Here is a 24881-nt window from a genome sequence, read left to right as displayed (position 1 = left end):
TAAACCCAACATTTCCCATTTTTTTTTTAATCCTAACATACATGATCATTGTTAATGCCTTGTTTTCTTTGATGCCCAGGGACTATTTTCAATTCTAATTTAATACACACAAATTTATTTTATCTGCAATCCCATTTCCACTCTACCTGACTTATTCTCCTGGTTACTGTTACTGTCTGTAAATACAGCGATAGCTAAAACAATTATTTTAAAAAACAAACTTGTTTTCCATTTCTCACATTTTTCTGACTGCCAAAGCATGCATTCTAACTATTCTTTGTTTATAGCATAAAGATGATCATTCACCCTCAGTGAAAGTTTCCTCTCAGTTTTTCCTATGTAAAATGGTGCCTAAATTCAATCCTTCTGTAGTGTGTGTGTAAAATTAATTTGTCCCAAAGTTCCTTTCTAACCCATCTAACACTATATATGGAGTATCAGACATATAGTTACAGTTTTCACATGGGTAAATTCCTTTTCTTCCCACATTTTCTTATTTTCTATTTACCTCTAAAGAATTTTCATACTGTGTTTTTTTCTGTAGGAAAAATTAGAGACTTCTCATACATGGTAACAAGCTAACCAGTTAACTCCTGAAAATTTCCAGTTAGAAATTAAAATATTTTGCAAATGTGGTGTTATCCACTGAATAGTCAACAACCTTCCTTTTTTTACATTTTCATGTCTTGTCTCACTAGAGCTTTCATCTTTCCTCTCTCTCTCACACTCTGTTCTTATAAAATTATTTCACATCCCATAATTCTACAACCTATTTATGTTGTCCTTCCAAAATGCTGTGGCATCGTTTTTTTAGGAGTAGTTATGCTGCTGGGATGCCAACAACAAAACAATGGGTACTCTGAGTGGACAAAGATTGAATTATTGAGTGTCCGACAATTCAACCTGCCAAGGATCGGAGTTCCTCAATAAGAAGTCACAGTCAGTGAGTTGTTCTGGAAGTAATTCTCTTTTGGGGTGAATTTCCCCCTTCCTTTAGTTGGTGTGACTGTGGAGTTGGCAGCAAATGTGGTGGTTTTGGGGGGGGGCAAGGGTGGAGTGGAGGCTTTCCAGATGTTATGCTTTCATTTCAGTCACTTAAAAATGTTTTTCCACTCCTTTTTTTCATGGAATCCAGTTTAGGAATTTCTATCCTTAGCAGGTATCACTTCACAGTATAAGCCAAAACAATTGATGTGCTCTGGTCAACTAGTAGGGTTATTTGAATTATGACAGTGTTTGTGCACCAAATTATAGCACTGTGTGGTTTAGGAGGTTTCACCTTTTTCCCCATTGTTGTACAGTCTTGTAGTTAGTATATGTATCGTTGTGAGAGTATTGGGGTACACTGGGGATCCCCCTCACTAGGGTTATCATCTTCCCCTCTTTAAATAAGGCAGTTTCCATTTGGACAGTCTTGTCCTCTGAAAATGTGGAAAAGCATGAAAAATGTCCTAAGATTTTACAATAAGAAATATTTCCATCTTTCCTTCATCTGCTGCATAAAACAATTATTCAGTATCTGAAACATCTTAGTGTAATATGAAACAATATAAACAACTACAGAGCTATAAAAGTGAGTTTTATTTTGGCAAAAATGTGAACTCCAGTACTTTGCACTGGTCGTGAGTACAGTTTGTCCCAAAAAGTCCCAAGTTCCTCTAAAAAATGCCTTGCTTTGAACATCTGAAAAGGTGACAACCCTATCCACTGCAAAAATACTGTTTTAGAAATCTATAAATGTTTTATATGTATTAATTAATGGCATTTGATTAAATTATTTGTTGATTGCTAGACATACACTCATATAAAATACAAACACATGTATATATCCTAACAGTGCACAATGACAAAAGTATATAACAATAATAAAAAAATGTGTACATTATCACCATCCTATGCATACAATCATGCATGTATCACCCCCCTGTGGGCCTCATCAGCTATTCTAATATTATTGTGTAACTGATCTCCTTTACTCAGCCCTTATACAAGCAAACAAAATGTCACACACTGCAGTCACAGAAAATATACAATTAAGGCACACACACACACACACACACACACACACACACACACACACACACACACACACACACACACACACACACCATCTACAACTAGATAAATCAAATAACTCAAAATGAAAATTAATAAAATTAATATAGAAAACTAAAATAAGCTATTACAAAAATAAAAAAAAAAATCACAACCACAATCAGCCAAATGGAAAATCGCAATACCAGGAAAAAGGACTGATTATAAACATATTTACTCGGTAACATCAAACTTAAACGTATAACAGTAAAACTAATATGTTTGAATATAACTGTCACTACAATATTAAAATTATCCCACAAGAGTACCTGACACTATTAAAAAAAATTAAAATCCAACTCAGAGGTACATTAGAAAACCACCCACTAGAAAGTATTTTCTTAAAACTTATGAAAATCATGAAGGTTGATTCAAGGCAGGTTGTTTGAATTTACTGCAGCTCACTGAAATGAATGGGAGTAGTAATTCATACTGAAAACAAAGAACAGTTCAAGTGCAATATATGGGGTTTATGGTTTGTGTATCGCAGAAAATAATTTCGCCTAATAATCAATTTGATATCAAGACCAAGTTTCGCCTCTCATCTCAAACTTCACATCCAAAACTTACAGTACACCACCATTTCATGTAGCAAACATTACACTCCCATGTACTCCACAGAAAATTACTTGTATATTTTGTGCATCTTTCTCTCCCTTTCTGTATTTGTGCATATGTGTGTGTGTGTGTGTGTGTGTGTGTTATATCTTAATAATGGGCACTAATGAAGGGATGTAATTAAAAAAGAATTATCCTTAACTAATCAGTATTTATCCCCACACTAACCATGTCGCTATTAACCTTAACGGAGCTCCATTCACCCTAACAAAGAAAAACAATTACGCACTGAGCATAAAAATAGGCAAATTCCACATAACGTAAACACACACAAATGTACACACAGACCCCCACATTTTCTCAGATCAATATGAGATTATCTTAAAAAATTAAATAATTTGATAATCTGTGTTTAAAATATACTCAGCACACACCTACTATAATTCCTTCCAAAATTAATGCATAGCAGAAACATATTGTTTTATACAGGTGAAATATATTCTAAGTTGTGTTCTATCAGGTATTACCACTTTCACAGGTTTACAAGGCCCTTACCTATTGGACTCATGCCAAACAACAGACTTGGTTTGAGTTAACATCTGTTCATGCCCACTGTGGCATGTTTTATTGCATGTAGGCATCTGTGCATGTATATGTGTGTATGGATGTGTAGATATAAATAGATACATATTGACAGCAACAGATAAATACGTGTGTGCGTGTCTGTGTGTGTGTGTGTGTGTGTGTGTGTGTGTGTGTGTGTGTGTGTGTGTGTGTGTGTGTGTGTGTGTGTGCACGTCTGTCTGCTTGTCTTAGTCATCTCTCAGTTCAGACAAAAGTGGCTTTAACCCCCATCAAAACATTAGGTACTGTATGTTTTCCATTTGGATTTCCAGTTCAGAGCAATTGCATAAAAAGAAGAAAACAAAACAAAGCCATGGTTTGGTATAATGGTTATGGTGTTTACCTCACAGACAGAAGGTACAGGGTTAGATTCTCACCTTTGAAGGGAATTTGGCTAGGCTTAAAATGGCTTCCAAGGGCAGCTAACGTAATACTTACTTATGGGTTGGGAGGTTGGCATAATGGTTAAGGTGTTTACCTTACAAGGTGCAGGGTTTGATTCTCATGTGAGTAACTGGCTAGACATAAAATGGCCCACAAGGCTAGTTAACCTAGTAGTAACATATGAAGAAAGAAAGAAAGGAAAATCTATGTACAGAATAAATGAAAAGTTCAGTTATAATCTGAAAAAAAAATGCTATATATTAATATGTATTATTTCATGAAGAATGTGAAAAAGTTACTTAGTAAAGCGAGTGACCACTACATTCTAGCTACTGCAGATGTTGTTGTTGTGTCTTTCGGCTTTTCCCGGTTAGGGGTCACCACAGCGGAACTACGGTCCGCTAATGATTGGCAGGTGATTTTTACGTGCTGAGTTGCCAGCCCTAACGCACAACCTTCAACGAAGGTACTCCCATTCACACATGTCTCCACGCAGAAGACTCTCTAGCTGAGAGTCAAACCGGTCAGCGTCTTACTGTGAGGCGACAACGCTACCGCAGCACCACCACCGCGGATATACATTCTAGCTACTGCAGATAAATGGTTAAAATCATATATCCCAGATTCAGCCATGTATCTCCAATCATTAGTTGTTCTACAAGGCAGATGGGCAAAAACCACAGCAGGCAGATTCATAAAACTCTGCTGAGAATTCTTGCCTGCTGCACCACACTTTTTTAGCAACTAGAAAGACGCACATTATATTTAATCCAAAGCTTAGTGATTACAAAACTCTGACAATGTCCTGTATCAATACAGTTCATAAACACATCAGGAAATTACTAGATGCTACAAGGCATAAGATAAATTGTCCAGGTCCCCTTCAATAACACACATCACACTAAATGACATTTGACGACCTTTATTAAATTTCCATAACATAGCTTTAATCACCAACTTTATTAATTACAACTATTCATGATATAATTGATTCTAAATACAACATAACATTCTTGCAATGTTAAATAGGGCAGTGTACCTACTCAGCCTGCCCAAAAAGCAGGATCCATACCTCTGCTAGCTTAATTTACTTATGAAGCAGAGTCCCAACTCATTTCATACATCATCCATTGAATTACCTTCCACCAAATAAGCACCATCCTTACCTCAGCTTGCTTATCTATTCAGCAAGCTTCCTCCAAATAAACATTTCCTTTCCCCAGATCCTTGAAATGAACATCCAGACATCAGATGGGGAACAGAAGAGGGCAAACCTATCTCTCTTCTCCACCTACCCCCACTGATAAATAACCCTAGTTCCCACCAACTAAAAAAGGGAGGGTGGGTAGCAGGTTCATGCCAAAATGTGAGCTACACTAAACTAAACCTCTTAAGCCCCTCCCCCATTATTATCTCATTTCCTCCCAACCATCCCTGCCTCCACGTAACCCTTTCACCTCCCCAACCCACTTAACTCCCCCTAATATTAACCTAAGCCCCCATGAAGATGTCCTGGGACAACTTAGTTTGTTGCAAAACTTCATTTGTCCCGGTCCCCTTCAATAACACACATCACACCAAATTACATTTGACAACCTTTATTAAATTTCCATAACATAGCTTTAATCACCAACTTTATTAATTACAACTATTCATGATATAATTGATTCTAAATACAGCATAACATCCTTGCAATGTTAATCAGTGCAGCCTACCTGCTCAGCTTGCCCCAGTAAGCAGTGTCAATACATCTACTCACTTACTTTACTTATGAAGCAGCGTCCCAACTCACTTCATACAACATCCATTGAATTACCTTCCACCAAATAAGCACCACCCTCATCTCAGCTTGCTTATCTATTCAGCAAGCTTCCTCCAACTACTCATTTCCTTTCCCCAGATCCTTGAAATGAACATCCAGACATCAGAGGGGGAACAGAAGAGGGCAAGCTTATCCCTCTTCTCCACCAACCAGCCTGACCAGGCTGTTCCCCCTCCCTTCTACCCAAAAATTGTCCAAGCCACTTCCCATAAAGGGGAGGGTCAAGTCAAACATCATTTAGTGTACCCATCATCTGTAAAGCACCTTAGAATCCCGTCATAAACCCCTTTGCCATGCCATCACTGAAACACACCCTAATAAACTAAATAAAGTAGGATTACCATGACCCCATTGTAACACTGGAACATCCACACCAAGAGAACACACAGCCCATTGCCTTCAAAGCTGAAATCATGGCTCAACTTGAATGTATTGACAGCCTATAACCCCAACAAACCCACAAACTATAACCCCTTGAACTCGACGGCACCCAGTCAAACTAGTAGCAAGTCTCACACCCAAGACCCTATTAACCTTAGCATATCACCTAAGCCCACCCACTACCCAGCTCTATATGTGCAACAACCCCATTACTATAAGGAACAGTCCAACTCCAACTTTAATGCCCTACCTTAGCTGGCAGAAAACCAGCACCCCTTGACCTAGTTCCTGAAAACCCACCTATGCTCAGCAACGAAATACTCTACATACCCAGTCATAAATACCCCCAGTTCACTCATTACCAAACCACTCTTAACCCCTGTATGGCCCTGGCCTTTCCCCTGGAGAGCTCTTTCTTTAAATTACCTATACCACTAGTAGACAATTAAGACCTGTCCTACCACAGGCTTATCCTGCAACCAAGCTTTCTTTAAACCTCCTAACTCCCATGTAACAACACATCCAGTTTTAAAACTACCCCACTAACCACCTACCTACCATGCTTCTTAAAACTCTACGCACAAAATTGACTCAAACACCAAGTGAAATGATCCTTGTGGTATTCTGTAAAACCTAAACCTGTTACATAACATTAACACTACCTACTCAAGGGAAAATTTGTCACCCCAAAGACACCACCCATTAGGAACAAACTCCAGCATCCTATCAAACACCTCATTGGTCCTTCCCTAATTATGGTTCAACCACTGAATGAATAAATACAACCACCCCAAGGTTCTTAAGAAAGCACGGGTTGAACTTCACTGGCTTGCAAGAGCCAAATGGGTTTAGGCTAATAAGCCTATGGATGTCGTGACTACTCATCCCATGGGATCCCCCATGCCCCATTACCATCCCCACCCATTACCCCTTTGGCCCCCCCTACCTACCTCTTCCTTACTTGCCCCCTATACCAATGCAATAATCAGTTCCCACTTATTGAACACAGAGTTCTAATATGTCTTAAAAAGGTGATTACTCAGACTCACTTTGAGCCCCATTCAGGTGGCAAAACATCTGCCCTATCAAAAACTTTACCTTTCAGATCCCCTTTCAAGCCACTGCATGATGCCTTCTGCCCTCCAGCAATTTCAGTCAATAACTGTTGCCACCTTGAGCTCCCCATGTGTAGCATCTTTGCTCGCCACTGCTTCCACCATCTTCGGATTCACTGTGTGTCGCAAACCCCTGGTACACTTCTGTAAGTAACTGATGCCCACTGGTGCTCCCCATGTGTAATCTCCTCGCATGCCACAGCTTCAATCATCTGCGAATTCACAGTGTATCGCCACCCCTGGTACTCGGCACCCCACTATCTACAAAGAAAAGGAGAAGAGTAAACCATTCTAATATGTAACAAAAAGGCTCCATCTTATACCCACCTATTCCAAATTACAATTGCAGCATTCCAAAACCCCATCTGCAAGAAAGACAAGACATGTAAATTATCCGAAATACATAACTCCCATTCCAAGACATCTTCAAGGACAACCTATCGCGCCAACACTGGAAGGAATGTACCACCGCCACTGACATCTATAACGAAGCAGTCATAACTGAAGCTATGCTTCCAATGACCCTAGCAAATACCCCAGATAAATTTAACTACCCCATCTAATCATGCTAACAACAATGACATCCTTATTTGATTACCTAAGCTTATACATCTTCCATAACGCCTGTAGTTCTATAGCTATCATTACCCAACTAGCAGTACTAACTCAACCCATCTTTACCATAAAGGTTATACTCCCCTGCTTGCACCATCCAAGTTGCAAAACCACTGAATCATCCATCTTTATTCAGCAAAGCCTGCACATCTGGGTCAGCATCCGAAACATATGCTGATAGCAAGGCTTCCCACAGTTAACCCTATTTAAAGTGAATTAACAGTTGCCATCAAAGCATCTAGAGCTTGAAAACTGAACTAACAGCCTGTAAAGAAATGAAAAACAAAAATCCCATCTGCTTTGCTTTCTGAGTTCCTGCAAGACCTTACTAGACACTTTAGATTTTAAGGCTGGAAGAGATGGGTGAACGAACCTGACTTAACATCTTTAAAATTGTATATTTACATCATACAGGTTATTGTGTTTTAATAATAAAATTAATCATATTAATTCATTAAAAGATAAGTAACCAACATATTTTAACCATCCTATGCCCTTCCCAGTTGAAGTGATTAGTTAGCCATTAGTATGTGTACCCCATTTGTTCCGCACTGTCAGGGCCAGAGTTCTCCAATTTGTAGCTGGAAGGGCGAGAGATATGAGTAGACGTTCCTCTACAAGCCGTGGTAATTTTTTTTTTTTTATATATATATATACCATCCTTCAAAGAGTGCCTGTATATTCAAAAAAACAGGACATTTAATCAATAAACCTTTAAACAGCACAAAAAATACCTTCCGTCATTTTATGCAACTCCACTTCATTGTACAGTGAAAGGGTATGCTAGCAGATAACACGCATCATTCACTCAGACAAATTTACTACGGACAAATTTAAATATTCTTCTTACAAACTTAACTAGTTGACAGAATAACAGGTTTTGCATTAGCCTGAATTGCCTGAAGAGTATGAAGTCTAAAGCTCAAATGACTGTCCTTATCATGTAACTTCCACCCTTAAATTGCCACTGATTTGCCAGAAACTACCACCTATGAAAACGGACCCACCCATAAGACAACATCTGTACATACTGTAAAGTCTGTACAGTTGAACGGTAATTACTCTCACCCTCCCCCAACAGCTATCCTAACCACTGCGCCTGTGCAGAGGCAGTTGTTTTTTCCAGTACCTCAAAGCCCGCAACATTAGCAGTAAACCAGCCTCTACCACAGTAAATTAGGAGTCAGCATCCAGAAGTCTGCACCAAATTCCACCGCACCACATCACACATTCACAAACATTCGTGGAAAACACCCCACCGAAAACTGTCCTGCTCCAGGTTAGACCCTCTCAGTCAACAAATGTTGAATAAACCAAGAATAACATTCCATCTCTGTGAAAACAAGATGGACAACATTCAAAAACGCATAAACATTTCTGCAAAACTAAGCAACCCATAACTGTGCCCAACAAATATATGTTAAAGAATCAGTACGCTTCCTTTCCTTATTCAGTCCACCCTGGACACAAACACAATGGCTATTTTTGGAAACATCTCACAAATAAACAAGGTTACTGTACCAGACCATGCCAGTGTGGGCACTCCATGCATGGATTAAACACTTTGACAGAAGATAAAACTACAACACCCGTAGAAACAACTAATAAAACAAACTTTTGATACAGCCCCATTTGACAAACAAAATTCATAGCCACAAGCAAGCCTTTCCAGAAATTACCTCCATAAAGATGCAACGAAGTCCACATCTCCAAATAACAGCAATCCATGGCAGGAAAGGGGAAAACTGCTCTCCCACAGGAACACCATTGCTGCAGCATGCATGTGCAGGGAGCACTTGTCGACAGGAAAATTCACAATGTGCGAAAAACCACTCATGGCCGACCAAACCCTCTACCACACTGCACTCCAAACCATCACCACAGCAAGCGCCAAAATAAACCAATGAAGGCGAATGCCGTCTCCACAAACCCTGGTCACAAATGCACAAGAGCACTGGACCTGCTCTGCATCATGCCAGATTGAAAGCATGGTGGAACAAAAGCACAAAACAGGGGCATGCCCGAACCATTCAGTCCCACAACTCTGAATGACTGACTCCGAAAGCCACTCAAACAGGAGTCGTGTTACCATACCTAGCTTGCAGAATGCGAGCGAAAACAGAACAAGCAAAAACCCCACATGGATGCAGCAAAACAAGCAAGCACCCACTTAATCCCCCCTTATTTATTTATTTTTTTTATATTACACAGTGCGTACCACCATAAGAAACCAGCCACTCTGAAACCAATCCAGGGAGACTCCACCTATCTACGACCACACTCAAACACTCTTTCCTTATGTCTCCTTTTCTGTCACTCCAAGGCCTACCAGATCAGCAGGCCAAACTTAAGTTACACCACATATGCCCAGACAGCATGAAACAGTTGCGGGTGATTGACTACAATGCTGCTGTGGAGGTAATAAAATATGCCGCCTCTTAACCTCTTGTAGAATTTTGAGACAGAAAGATGACCGGAACCAAGTGCTAAAAGTATGAGGGAGACAGGAGATGTATTACTGGTGTATGTGGTGGGAATGCAGCAAGACAAAAGGGGGTGTGGAATAAAATAATTGCGATATGGGGGGTAATGTACCAGGAGAAGCAATACCAGCATCGAATGAGAACCTACTTAAACCATAGCGACACAGTACACTATCCGAACACCATAGCTAACTGTAGGAGATAGGATGCGACAAGCAAAGCTAAGTTATGCTGCCAAACTGACAAAATACCCTACCAACGAAACTGGAGTGCAAAACTCCACCAAACAAACCCACAGCAAGGCAAGTACCACTAACATTACCCTCCAGCAGGAATTTGCAAAAACTCTCATATACAGCTGGTAACAGAAAAACATGAATCACCACATCATTACCACCACACAAATTTCGACAAACTATGTACCCGAAGCCTATAAAGTAACCACAGCTAAACCACCCAAGCCATCCATAGTCACCAACATTACTCCTCTCCCCCCTGCCCAGAGTGATCAGCCCAATGCCTACCTGTCCTCCCAGGTACCTACGGTCGTCAAGGACATAAACTTGCCAGTAGCAAGTTCATGCCAAAATGTGATTGCTTAACCAAACTACACAAAACTAAACCTCTTAAGCCCCTCCCCATCATTATCTCATTTCCTCCCAACCATCCCTGCCTCCACTTAACCCTTTCTCCTCCCCAACCCACTTAACTCCCCCTAATATTAACCTAACTCCCCCCCCCCCAAGAATATGTCCCGGGACAACATAGTTTGTTGCTAAACTTAATTTCTATAATGTCTCAGGGGAAATAATACTTCAGTGAGATCAAAACCACAACAGCATTGGCCTCTGCGGAATGGCTCAGACATTTGCTTTTATTAAAACAGCTGACTAATCTTTAGGAAAGCAGATCCTACGAGACTGGTTACTAAATGACTCTCCAAAAGATTTCAGAGTCACAGGTAATCTTGCCAGCACCATTAAAATCCTTATAGTTGCCATCCCAGATTAAGTTAATCTGTAATGGGTGCACAAAAGCATCTCAGAATAGAAGACAACATGAACAGTGGCTTACCAATAACATTTACTTACATCTTAAGTAACAAACAGTTGGTTTCCTGGTGCAGAAGGATAAAGCTCTGATTGTGACCCAGGAGACACACATGATTAGGAACTTCAGTACAGAAGAATGTGTTTGGGGCAGAGAGGAGGGGAGTGAATGGGGTGGTGATGCTGACTTAGAGCAGGACATCTGAGGGATACTATTTAGACCATGGGTTGTAGTGGGTTTGGGGTTGTTGGTATGTGTGTACTAAACAGTACTTATTCTTCTTTCATAGAAAATACAAATACTAAACAGAGTGCACAGTACTGGGTCTGGCACAGTGAAATTCCTAAACATTCACAGCTGCCTCTTTTGAGGAGTTAACAAAACAAATTCCCATCAACTCTCCAGAACAAAAGTCAGCACTTAAATGCTTAGGTGCCACCAGGTAGTTCCCTGGCTCAGGGATAACAACATTCTGCCATTAGATATGGGAAGTTCCAAAGTGAGGAAGTGAAGTTAGATCTTCAGGCCACTGAACAAAACAAACAGCTGCTCAGTGAGACAGGAGAAAAGGACTGCAGACTAAAATTCCAACATGGCTGCCTAAATAAAGGCCCTACTTGTCAGTTCCCAAGACAGTGCAAAACCTAGGTGAGTGGGCCTAATGAGCTCATATAAGAATAAGAAAGTCTTTAAAAAGCTACAGTATAAATTTACCTTATTTTATACCCGTTTCTTCAACAGATGACAAGTAAATTGCTCTAAAAAATCTTAATAAAAAAGCCTGCGTTTAGACATCATGGGTGACACATGAAACACATGCAGTCATTGTACTAGGATCAGAGCATGGACAAGTATAGTACCACTAGTCTCATTCTGTTCCACAGGAACATATACAGGTACATAATCAACAGGAACATATACAGGTACATAATCAACAGGGACATATACAGGTGCATAATCAACAGGGACATATACAGGTACATAATCAACAGGAACATATACAGGTGCATAAATTAACAGGAACATATACAGGTACATAATCAACAGGAACATATACAGGTACATAATCAGCAGGGACATATACAGGTGCATAATCAACAGGAACATATACAGGTACATAATCAACAGGAACATATACAGGTGCATAATTAACAGGAACATATACAGGTACATAATTAATAGGAAAGTATACAGGAACATAATTAAACTTAGTCTGACAAAACAGGAAAGGGAGGTCTTACAACAGCATTAATCCAGAGACACCCAAACAATTTTGCAGAACAGTAAATATACAACTCTCGCTAGGCCAAGCCAAAATCAAAGTCCAGATTCCAGCTTCTCAAAAAGTAAGATAGCAATTTCCTTTAATTCTCATTTTATAAAAAAGTAATACTGTCCTACAACTTTAATGTTTCTTATTATAGGTCACATGATTATGCTGTATCATGACAACACTAACAGTGTGTATTTATTTTTCATATAATATATACGTATTTTCCATACCCAAACAACATATTTTGGGAGGTGGTAGGAAACTATAGTCCTTAGTGAAAAGACAGACAGACACACAGACACACACACAGAAAACATGCAAACTCCTTACAGACTGAAGATAGTAAAGAACCTCTGACTAAACACCTTTGAGGTAGAGATCTTCCCACTGTGTCAAACTGCAGATGTCATTTTTACCTTTCATAATGTAAAGGTATGTACACTAGAAGGATAACAGGTACACACACATTATTAGTGAAATTTCCCTTAAGACCACACAGAGACCACAGTCAGTCCAGGGCTGGTTTCTCCCTCTTTCTCCAGATCCACAATAAGACTCCCCATTGGCACAGCTATAAAGTTGAGATCTCAGCTGAGTGGCCAAGCTAAGACCTCCAGCACCCTATCTGTCCAACCAGTGCTTCATGTCCTTGCCCAAGTAACTGACAGACAGACACACACTTGTAAAAGGCTGGCACAGGTTTACTAGCTATTCCCCCTTCTGCCCAGGCTATAAGGTAGTTATCACCATCACCAGCCAACTCCGAATCAGCTACTTTTAGGTCCTTAACAAAGGGTGCCCAATCTTATGGTGTAATATTACTATTAATAAAAATGGTAGTTTGACCAAGAACAAGGCTATTAGGAGGGGCCCACACAGTGTCACCAAATAAATATGCAAGTACTCTTAAAACTTAAATATCTTTGCACAGATCATTCACAATGAAAGCTTTAAATATATTTAATAAATAATAAAAGAACAAGGCAATACTAAATATATATATTCACAGTGACATCAGAGCTCAAAACCGCAAGAAATATTTAAAACATTGCAGGACACTCTCAAATACATAAAGAAAAATATCTAAACTAAGCTTCACTATATTCCTAACTGCATCTAAGAAAATTACTATTACCTAGAACTTGCTTATATGGCATGGCAGATGTTGTTGTGAATGGTTCTTGTCAGGTTCAAGACAGACTACAGAATGCTCTGTCTCACTAAGAGACTTTTAAAATTAATATCTCAAATATTACTGCTGGGATAGCTTGCAGAATGCCATCATTTCTTGTCATTTAACCCTATCCCAGGTGAAATCCCCACTTCTAGAAGCTAACAGTATGTAGCATCTACCTGTAAAAATACAGACTTCAGATCTTTGGCAGATGCTGGAAGTCATAAAACAATTACATTCCTCCACATTTCAAGACTAGTAATTATTTCATGCTAAAGACAATACAGAAAGCTCCCTGGTACAGACATTATGTCTCTGCCCTAACCTATAAAGTAATTTAATTTCTGCTATTTTTCTGCAGTTAACCTCCTGTATTCCAGTTTCGACTGTTAAAATATATACATTTAAACAGTTATAATACTGCATGTACGTTTCTGTTCTCTTCCAGCAGGGCACGCTGTGGTTACATTTTAAGCACAAGCACTATATAAAGTACCTTTTTAACACATCTGTACAGACCAGTTTGATATAGACAAGACATACAGTTCTAATACAGTTGTAACACAAGCATCTTATATAAATCACGTTGAAGTATTGAATACTTCTTTGTATAGACTAACTGGATGATGTGTATTCTGCATCTTGCTGTATTGTATGCTTGTTGTACTATCTAATTATTGTATTTTGTGGAGATTTTCTCCCCAGGTCTCCAATGAAGATGGGCGTCTGTTCCAGTCGGACTTTCCCTGCAAACAAATGTAAATAAATAAAAATGTTGATATTCACAAATGACATAGTTATTTACAAAATTCCAGACAGCTGTGCTGGCAGTATCCCCTTTCATCACAGGGTGATTAAATTTAGGGGTTAGTTGAAGGTTGAAGTTAGTCTTTGATACTACTGCACAATACCTACCTGGGGCACTGTGTCGAAATAAATGTAGCTATCATGAACTTGCAGTTAGTAACTAGTTCAAGGTGGGTTTTTTTTGTTTACTGCACTTTTCAAGCAGAAGTGATTAGGCTGTTCTGTTTCTGCCTTGCCAGGGAGTTTGTATTAAGTGGGTAGTTTGTATGACTTTTAACACGTTGAACTGTTTATGACATTGGATTTTTTTGTCAAGACATAACATGGAATGACAATTTTATTGTGGAAAACTTTTGTTCTCATTTAATTCACTGATTTTAATAGAACTGAAAACACTACAAAGGCCAATGATGCCCCAGAATTCTGCATTTATTACTTACATATCTATGAGATCTGTCATATTTGTTAACAGGGTTGGCCACTGCCATTGGAAAATGTACCTTTTTCCCAAAATGTAATGACTTCAGAGAAGTTCATATTTAGTGCAGGATGGAGGGAGGATCTGCCCAAGAAGAAATGATCATTTATTAATTTGGGCATCTTCTGACTACACTGTCTATCAAGATCCTGCATTGTTTTACTTATTATTTTCAATGAATATGAGGTATTGCCTCCGTTATTTTTGTATTTAGTTTTCAATATCTTGAATTAGGGATTTAAACCTTGTTGCTTTGCTACAGCACTTCATAACTAAGTAAGACATGAAGAAAGGCAACTCATACACAACACTGGAACCCAAGTAAATGTCTCTGTGTCTTTCCTTGTACTACTCTCCCTCTTAGCTTCTGCAGAACCTGTGCTGATATAACCTAATCTTAAAGAGACACTGACAATGTTAATCTACATGTCTGTAGCAGCCATCATCAATAAATCATCTCTCTCAGGTAGGTCGTCATGCAAACTGACATTTCAGCCTATGGAATTAGAGAACCTTGGCACTTACCATGCAATACCATGTTTAATATCCTTTTTAGTTTGGTGTAAATCCATTTTCTCTCATTTGCTGTGGAGCAAATTTTCATAATCACATCATAATGCAGTTTTCTTTCAGAATATAAAACTGTTTTGCATGCAGAGCAAATAGCATCCCAATGTCATATAGCTTGAGCAGGATACAGTTGTAAACAGCACTTAACTAAAGCCAGGTTTTCCATACAATACTTCTGATGTCAGGTGGTCCTGACAAGAGAAAGGCTGTGGAGTTATTAGTCATGGATGGATCGTGATTGAAAAACATGCAGAAAATCAGGATATCTTCTGTGTGCAAAACAGATAATTAACAATACTTGTTTACAAATTCTCTGCAATACTATACAACATACATGGGGGTGAAGGGAGTACTGGTTATATATGTTTGTAAACACAGCTGATCAAGCAGTGGTAGTATTCTTGTATAAACATGCTTTAAAATAGTTTTCTGTATGTTATATCATCTGATGACATTTCAAAATTTAAGAAGTCTAGCTATTTAATTTATCCAATATACCACTCAAACTCCAAATGCTAGCTGTGGTTGCATGGGTCAGCAAATTAATGCAGACAAAACATTTCCTGTATTTACATACTTTTGACTAAGAAGGAAATTAAGAAATGACAATTATACTGATCCCTTTGAAAAATCCCCTTCCGTATAAGACAAATGAAATGCTTTGTTCGCTAAAATATCCTGTGGCAGTCATCTATAAAAGCTCACACAGGCTGGTTAACATAAATTAATGAGTCTACAACCTTCACTTCTTTCAGCAAAATTAGATCTACAAAAGGTAAAAAATATGATGTTTTATCATGCATCATTTTTCATCTTGAGAACCTAGCTCCTTAGGTGCCTTATGAAAAATTAATCAAATGACTAGATGTTCCTATTAAAACTGTTCTGTACCAACTGCAGTGAGATGTGAGCTAATCAATTTTCTGTGGCATTAAAATCTTTTCTCATGTACCTATGCACTTCTATGACATGAAAAGTTATGTGCACCTTCAAATGAAATCTCAGAACACAATGTGTAACCACCACCTGGTTAGAAACATTTTATTAGTTTGTTTTTCATTTGACCAAATCTCTTCTCAAAAATCTCAGACATCAATGGGAAAATGCACCTTCAAAAACTTGGATGACAATACTATAATCACTTTCCTGATAGACTTAACAATTTATAACTATAATTAGGTTTCTTTGAGGCTAAATGTTTAAATCTTCATGCAGTAGAAATAACATATCACTATAGTATACTTAACAGATTTCTAACAAATGGGTGCAGACCTCCCCACAAAGGGCATATAGTGGATCTCCTACCTGAACTGCTACGACATATTCATTCACCCAGAGTTGAGAACCAAGCATCCATAAAGTGTATGAATGTTTTTAAACCCTTTTAAAAAACTCATTCTTGGGCTCCATATATTTGCCCCAGCCCTAAAACAGACTGCTCATTGCACTGCCTCAATGTACCACTGATAGACCAGTTCCCTGTTTTCAATGTCTGAGTTTACTTTTCAATGTCTGAACTAGATTGATTAAGAGATTGTTTTAGCCATTGTTGTGATGTAAATTTTAAGTTATTGCATTATTATTCCATTTCCTTAGTTTTGTAATGATTGAACTTTTTGACCACATTGTCCAGGAATTGGAGTCATTTTTTTTGGTTTGCATTCCATAAAGGTTCAATCACGATGCACATCTTTTTTCATGCATTACAACATCATTACCCCCCTCCCCCAGATGCATTAAAGTACTTCAACTTAGACTCTCAAGCTTTTGTTTTCCCTGGGAACTAGTTCATGTCATCCTTAGTCAAGGTTGGAGGTCTGGCCACCCTTGTTTTACTGTGTTAGTTTATTCTTAGACACCTGACAGGCAACTTGGGCCCACTTGATCTTCGATTCCCTGTATAATACAGTCATACATTGAACACATTCAGCTTTGTTATTGATACCACAAGCTTGTCAGACTTTTTTTTTTTTTTTTTTTTACTTTGCTTGCATTTTCTGTTCTTCACTAGTGCCTGGTCACCACTGGTCCCCTCTGCTCCTGCAGCCACTGTCCCATCACACTTACTAAACCATCACTAATCGATATCACCCCTCCAATTTTCTCATCTTCACTAAGAAAGCTGCTATCCCTCCATGTAGCAACCTCCCCTGCTATGAATGAAAGGACATTTTTGTCTCTCTGGCATTATGGAAGTTTTGCTGGTGTCTCTCTTGTTTTCTGGTTTTCAAAACATACTGACATGCTTACTCTATGACAGATAAGGCTCAGTGTGACAACTGCCTACTGATACTCCTTTGATGTCCCTAGTTTTATTTTCTTGATTCTTGCCTTAGCATTTTGCACAGCACCATTTGCGCACAAACATTTATGTACACATGTACACATGCACAAAACCATTAGGGTTTTTCCTCCTCCTCATTTTTGCTGCATATATTTTAATCCTTGTTGGTCTCTGGTCTATCTAGATGACTATTTGTCCCCGTCTGTTTGAGCTACTATACATTCACATACGTTTGCGCACTTCCACAGAACCCCTCAACTTGTTATCCTCAGCCTGGTGTTCACACACTACTGCCTCACAAGCTTTGGCCTATTTGATGGGCTGCATTCGTCTGGTTAGAATTAGTGCTACAGTTCTTTTTGGCTGTCCATTTCAATTTCATTAGAGCTTGTCCCTCTGGCATCACCTTCATTTTTTAACTGAAGGGCCTTCATGTCAGTTGGCGCCTATCTTTGGCCAGTCACTGGACTGCCACACCTCCATCTTTAATGGCCATAACTTGTTATTTACTGCTTATGATCATTTTCAGTTGTATATTTTTTCCACTGCAGTCTGTCACATGGTCTTATTCTGATTGATAGCCATTGGTTCTTTCTATCTGATCATCCTGGCTTCCATCTCTTTCCAGTCATTAGACTAAGAATGAAATGTTCCCTTTTAAGCTTCACTAGCTAGTGTTGTAGGGAGCATTACCACTCCACAGACTTAACAGTCAGTGTTCATAAGTTTATTCTACCAATGTTGCCTAGTTGTGCAGGCACTAGTAGAGGAAAGTTGTGTAGTTGTCCTAACACAGGACTTCCCTTCATCTTCCTGACTAACTAGCTGGGACCCTTTCTTCATTTCAGTAAGTCCATTATTCATTGGCTGATTCAGCTTTGTTATTGATACCACAAGCTTGTCAGATGTTTATTTTTTTTTACTTTCTACCATTTCTATCTGGTAGATAATGAGACCCTTCCCATTCCTTTGTTTTGATTGTTGCTTGATCATTAAACAGCTTAAGAATTATCACTGATCTCCTATTAGTTATGTCACTGTAATCTTCAGCTTCCCATATTGTAAAACCATGTCTCTTAATTCAGAATCCTATAGCCAGTCTTCACCAATGCCTGCATAGTTTTACAAGCATTTCCCAGCCATATACACAGTTCTGTGACACTGTTCAACCCCCACCTCTATACTTCTCATATAACCTTATTATAGCCATATACATAATTATCTATGACCCTACTTTATATCACACCTCAACTACAATATCTGCATTTTTCTGCCCTACCTAGTGCCTTCTCTTACCTTCATTTCTTTGAACTTTTAAGCATTAATCACAAAATGTATTATCTATTTACCAAACCCACTAATACACCTCTTCCAATACTAAATGGTCAATATTTAGTAATGCATCTTTTATATTGCAATAGTTGTCATTATTTCATATGAATATAATCTGATTAGAAAATTAATCTGTAATTGTTGATGTTTATCGGCTAACATTTATGTATATTACTGAATGTCTTTTTGAAAATATCTGTAATACATTAGAGCTTTTCTCCCCATACCTCTAATAAAAATGGTTTTTGATTAAACATGTCTGGATAAACTTGGTAAACAACAGCAAAATAAAATAAAAATAAAATGTATATTCTTTTTGTTGTTTGTATTATTAGTCTATCTAAATTTTTGAGTTGTTGGCTTCTTTTGTTATTTACATTTAAAACTGGTCTATAGCTTTCATCTGTTCCTCAACAATGAGCTGAAGATGTGCTGAATTCAGATAAGATCTCTAACCAGTTTTACTTAAATACAGAACGTTTGGCTCTACAACAATGCACCTATGCTGTTACTTTAGTTAATGCAATACAAAATACATACACAGCAGCACTTTACTTCCTTATCTTTTCTTTAACTATCTTTTTTATGAGTATGTACAATTTATCAATAAATGTTTAAGTGCTGTTACTTTGGCTGTTAGGACATGTAAACTGAGTTGAATTGATGTGCATGGCATACAAGGATATTTTTAAGGCTCAGGTTCTTTTTGAGGTGTGTTATATGCATATCTACAATGAAACAGTTAGAACAAGGACAAATCTTTAAACAAAGAAACTGTACTATCAAAAGAAACCTAAAAACCGATACCCAAGAAAATAAAATAATGGGATTTGCAGAAAAGCAAATCTCACCTGTACTTCCATAGCCTTTAACTTAAACATACTAATTTCTCACTCATACAGCCATAGAGGAAAGACAAATATATCTGGATCAAACAAGTGTTCCCATTTGTTATATACAGCATTCCTCTTCATAAAGCCACAAAGTTAAACTGTACCTTTAGTTTGCAAACTACACAATCACAGCAAACTTCCAACTGCCTAACAACCAGTCCCTAATAATGAACAAAAACGACAAGTTACCAAAACATTATCTCACTGAACCATGTGAAATGAATATTAAATAGAACTACCCACTATTAGTTGTGCAATATTATTGGACTTAATACAGAATAAAACACAATGAAATGATCTCATAGCTTATTCATAATTGCATTCCCCTATTAGAACTGCTTATAAGCAGTATAACATCAAAGATCGTTAGAGCTTGAGACATCTTGTCTGATTTGAAAAGACTTGCTCTCTGACTAAGTGACCACTCACACTGAGAATAGGTCTTTTGGATTCTGGCCTCTGGTATAAGCCTGTTTATAGATAGTGTAAGTGTCTTACTTCAATGTAAGGCCTAAAAGCGAGTCTTTTGGAATCGGGGCAGACTTACACTGAGAGCAACTCTTTTGGAATCTGTCTCCTTGTGGTTTAGACATTTTTATATTTATGACATGAGGATTAGCATCCTTTCCATGTTATTTATCTTTTTACGTTTTGTTGCCAGGTGTGTTCCAACTGTGTTTGTAGCCTTTTTTTGATGGGAGACCTGAAACATTTTTATATACTGTTTGAGGCATTTGAACATGCCACAAGGGAAATTATAGGTTCATAGGAAAGTACTAGGCTAGCTGCCATTGTGGGCCATTTTAAGCCTAGACAGTTTCTCTTTTTGTGCACGAAATAACCTGTCCCATTTGGTTACAGATTGATCTTATTCATCCCATGATCAATAATTATATTTTGCCCCTAATGAGAATAACTGGGATCATAGCATAGATAATTTGAGGGGACTACCCATGCATTGGATAAAGCATTTAGGAACTGCATCTGTCCATTAGTAGTACAGGAGCAGTCCCAGTATACATTTTCTGTTTCTAATCAATAGCTCTAAGTCGAGTTTGAAAATGGACAGGGATGAACTTTATGTGGATGGGTTGTTTGTTCCATGACAGCAGTAGCCTTTGTGAAATATACCTGTCCCTCCAAACTGGTCTGCTGATGCTGCAGAAGTTTAGATCCCTAAACAGAATATTTCTGGTGCCATTTGAATTGCTAATGTGCAATAAATCCATGAGTAATGGGTCAGAGGATGCTTTGTATGCCAGACACAGGTCACCTTCTAGCAGTCTGTAGGATACCAAATAAGTGACGGGACTGAGTCGGTCCATGAAGGACATGTTGTGTAGGCCTTGTATCCTTTTAGTAAGATATCTCTGTGGCATTACAGTTGTTGCATGAGTCTGGACAGATAAACGCCAAATACAGCATTATATTCAATGACTGACCTAATGAGGGCTGAGTAAAAGGTGATAATGACATCCTTAGATCTAGACACAATCCCTTTGTTTATAAGCTGTGCAATATAGAGGTGTTTTCTTACAACAATATATGCATGCTGGTCAAATGTTAGGTCACTGTCCACAAAAGTTCCCAAATTCCAAACAAATTGGTCAACTCTTAAGACTGTATTGTCAATGTGGTAGCTCTCTGGGGTAGATGACTTCTCAAAGGATACAATAATGCATTTCTTGGCATTTAGTTTCAGACTATAATTTTGACACCAGTTATTTATTTGCAACAAGTCATGTGAGAATTCAAAGACTGCTTCTAGCAACAGTCATTTGCACACTTAGTCAGCAAGAGGCCTTTGGTATGGGTTTTTACTTCAGAAAAGTAAATGCCAAACAAGAGACGTTCACAGCACAGAACCCTGGATAGACTCCACTGATGACTGGTCTCTTTGTGGAGGTAACTTCCTCTGTTTTGATCAATATGTAATATTATTTTATAAAATTATTGTATTCTGTTCTGTATTGTATTATTATTATTATTATCATAGTATGTAAATTCAGGATCATTTACACACATTTAAGTACTAACAAGTGAGGCAGTTGGGATCTGGGTTAAAAATCACATATGAAGGATGGCACATCAGGAGGTCAGCACCCCCATTCCATACTGCACTGAAGTGTCAGAAATGGAAAAATAAATTAAAGCATTTGGTGTGGGAATAGAACCCATAGTTTTCTGATTATTCAGTATACAAGGTGTGCATGTTACCTCCTAGCCACTAGCACTGAATTATAAGTAGTGCAAGTAATCTATTCATTAGTACTTATCGTTGAATGTCAGTATATGCCTCACATGATCTTGATGATATAAATACAGATGAAAAGCAACCTTTTCCTAAGTTTGTGATTATTCTCACTCTATTTTTTTTCACTAAAATGAGATAGGTGCACAACACTTTGACCAAACAGACTGAAGATGTTTTTTTCCATTTTGTCGATTTTAATGAATCATATAGAGCAGATTTTCTGTTGTTCCTGCTGTCGCACATATATAAAAAAAGATGAAAAACACACCTGATTGGAGCTGAAGCATCCCCTGCATCCCACCATTCTTTAGGTGGGCTGATATACATGCACCAGAGCTCCCAGCTGTAACCATGGGCAGAATTCTCATACCGCTGCACCTCAAACGTGTCCTGTTTAATATTGTCAATTGATGGAAGAATAATCCGCTTCCTGTCCTCTTTAATTCTGGAAAGCACTGGTTCAGCCCTGAGGACACAAATAATTAATGAAGAAACTCAAACTGTTCATAAATTCTGTGGATATTTATAACATATTCAAGTTTAGAGTTGGAAAGCCCTGACATTGTACTTTAATGATTTAACAAAGATGCTTAGTCTTAAAATTGTATTAAAAGAACCATTAACCTTTATCATTTTATATGCAAAACTAATGTGCTCAATATTTACAGATATTCAATGTCTGCTGTTATTGCTAAATACAAAAACCTGTACTATTTCTAACAAATGTAGCTGTACCAAAGTACAAAAAAGGGTGATGTCACTTTACAAATGTGGTCCAGATACACATTCTAAATTTCAATATATACAGCAGCTCTATAGCCATAACTCTCAACCTCTTAAAGCAAGAAATCTGGGCAAAGCCATAAATAATGGGGGGACCAAGTACAAAAATAGGGCCAGTTTTTAAATATTGCTCTTATATACTTAAAAGGTTAAAGAAATAACAGTCTTTGCATTAGCATGAATTTTCTGAAAGGTCAGAAGTCTGAATGTCAAATATCTGTCAATATTCTCTGACTTCATTCCATAACAATTTGCCAAAGACTGGTCAGAAAAACAAAATTTTATGAGGAACAGACCAAAAATATGAGGGATACATCTGGACATTCTTAGAAAATCTGAATAGTTGAGAGGTATGTCAATAGCAATAGTATGGTCAGAGGTAATGCTTTGTACTTCTAGCACACTCTCAAGACATATAGCCATATTAAAGAATCTCTAACAGCAAATGGCATCATAACACTGAGTACCAGCCAGATCAGTCTTTTGTACAGTTTTGATATTTAATTAGTATAGCATAACATAGGACATTTTAGTAGCAAACAGAATCATTTCTGTATGGATCAAATCATAAGGAGAAATAATTTTCTTCTCTTGGTACTGTTATAACATAGCAGCACAGAGCCCTGGAGCACATTATTGCACTATATTCTGTTTCTAATACTAGTATCCTGGAATATTTTGTTGATAAGTAATGCAGGGATGCCACTTTGCAAAATTACTGCCACCTTACTGGTTTGTACTGAAATTGCTTATCCACTGAATAATGTGAAACAATCATCAGTCCTAGGGAAGATTAAGGTACTAGATATGTAATCTATCTGGCAGTGATATTATTACAAAGTAACAGATATCTATGAACCATGGTACACTACATCTCCCTTCTACTAATGTTGCAGCTGATCTCGCCACAATAGCATTATTTGGTAATACTGTTACAGTGCCTGTGATTTGATAAGTAATCTGGTCCCTCAAATTTACACAAACTAGTCAGTATACTATATTCATCTATCTGAATATTAACCTTTACTCATTTATATTTATAAAGTTGTCCAGCAGTATCACAACACTAGCTACCAATGTCTATGACATTTCTGGGAGCCCAATAAACCTATGCCTGTGATATCCAAAGAGTCAACATCCCTTTCTTTTATATTTATTTTAATTAACTTATTTATTTACATTTGTTAACCTGGTATATACACCGGCTTGAGGACTTTGCAGGCAAAACAGGATTGCTGTCCCAAGACATTTACTAAAAACTGCAAGAAAGATCCATCCACACTGGAGCATCTTCATTATGTAATACCATAAACTTCCTGTAGTAGAGGCCCATGGGATATATGCAAATGACACCTTAAGGATAAGAGAGTGTTTCAGTTACATTGCTTCTGAATACCCATGACCTTATACTTTTCACTTTTTAAGTCTTTGAGTACACTCAGGCCAATAAAGCCAAATCCCTCTACCTATGTGCATGCATGTTCCGGCCTTTGTTGACCTCATCAGTGCAGCATAAGAGGGTTATATGGTTATACTTTAGAAATAGAGTGTAAAATCAAGCCTGATAACATTAAGTATTAGGGTGTCTGCAAAATTTCCAAAGTAACATGCAGATAAAAGGTTACAAATGTCAGACAAACCATTCAGTAAAAACGACAAAAACAGGCTAGTGTGTTCACTGTAACCTTCTAGCCATAACCTTCACAATCAGTAATCATCACTGAGCACTGAATTCAAGTCTTACTAATGTGAAGTGAACATACTATTAGAATTTTCCTCAGGCGACTGATCATTTTAATGAGTGCACAGTTATACCACTTGCCATATCTTACAGACACTGGGTTCATGATGTATATATAAGCTGGGATTCAGTAGGGGTGTAGTTCATAATGTTTACATAGATAAGA

The 24881-nt window shown here is 37.9% G+C and overlaps 1 protein-coding gene across 2 annotated transcripts in view; it reads right to left on the bottom strand.

Moving 5' to 3' along the window:
• GALNT17 (polypeptide N-acetylgalactosaminyltransferase 17) overlaps window positions 1-24881 on the bottom strand; it is a 1233091-nt gene that overhangs the window by 738940 nt on the left and 469270 nt on the right. For both annotated transcript variants that reach the window (XM_044054203.1, XM_044054202.1), the window contains exon 5: window positions 22460-22657. In XM_044054203.1, coding sequence (XP_043910138.1) covers window positions 22460-22657 — 198 coding nt within the window. The remainder of the gene's footprint in view (window positions 1-22459; window positions 22658-24881) is intronic.

This window comes from Protopterus annectens, chromosome 13.part0, assembly GCF_019279795.1.
Source record: "Protopterus annectens isolate FY-2018-M chromosome 13.part0, PAN1.0, whole genome shotgun sequence".
NCBI lineage: Eukaryota > Metazoa > Chordata > Ceratodontiformes > Protopteridae > Protopterus > Protopterus annectens.
Note: the sequence above shows the minus strand (reverse complement) of the source record. Positions and strands in the feature narration are given on the sequence as shown.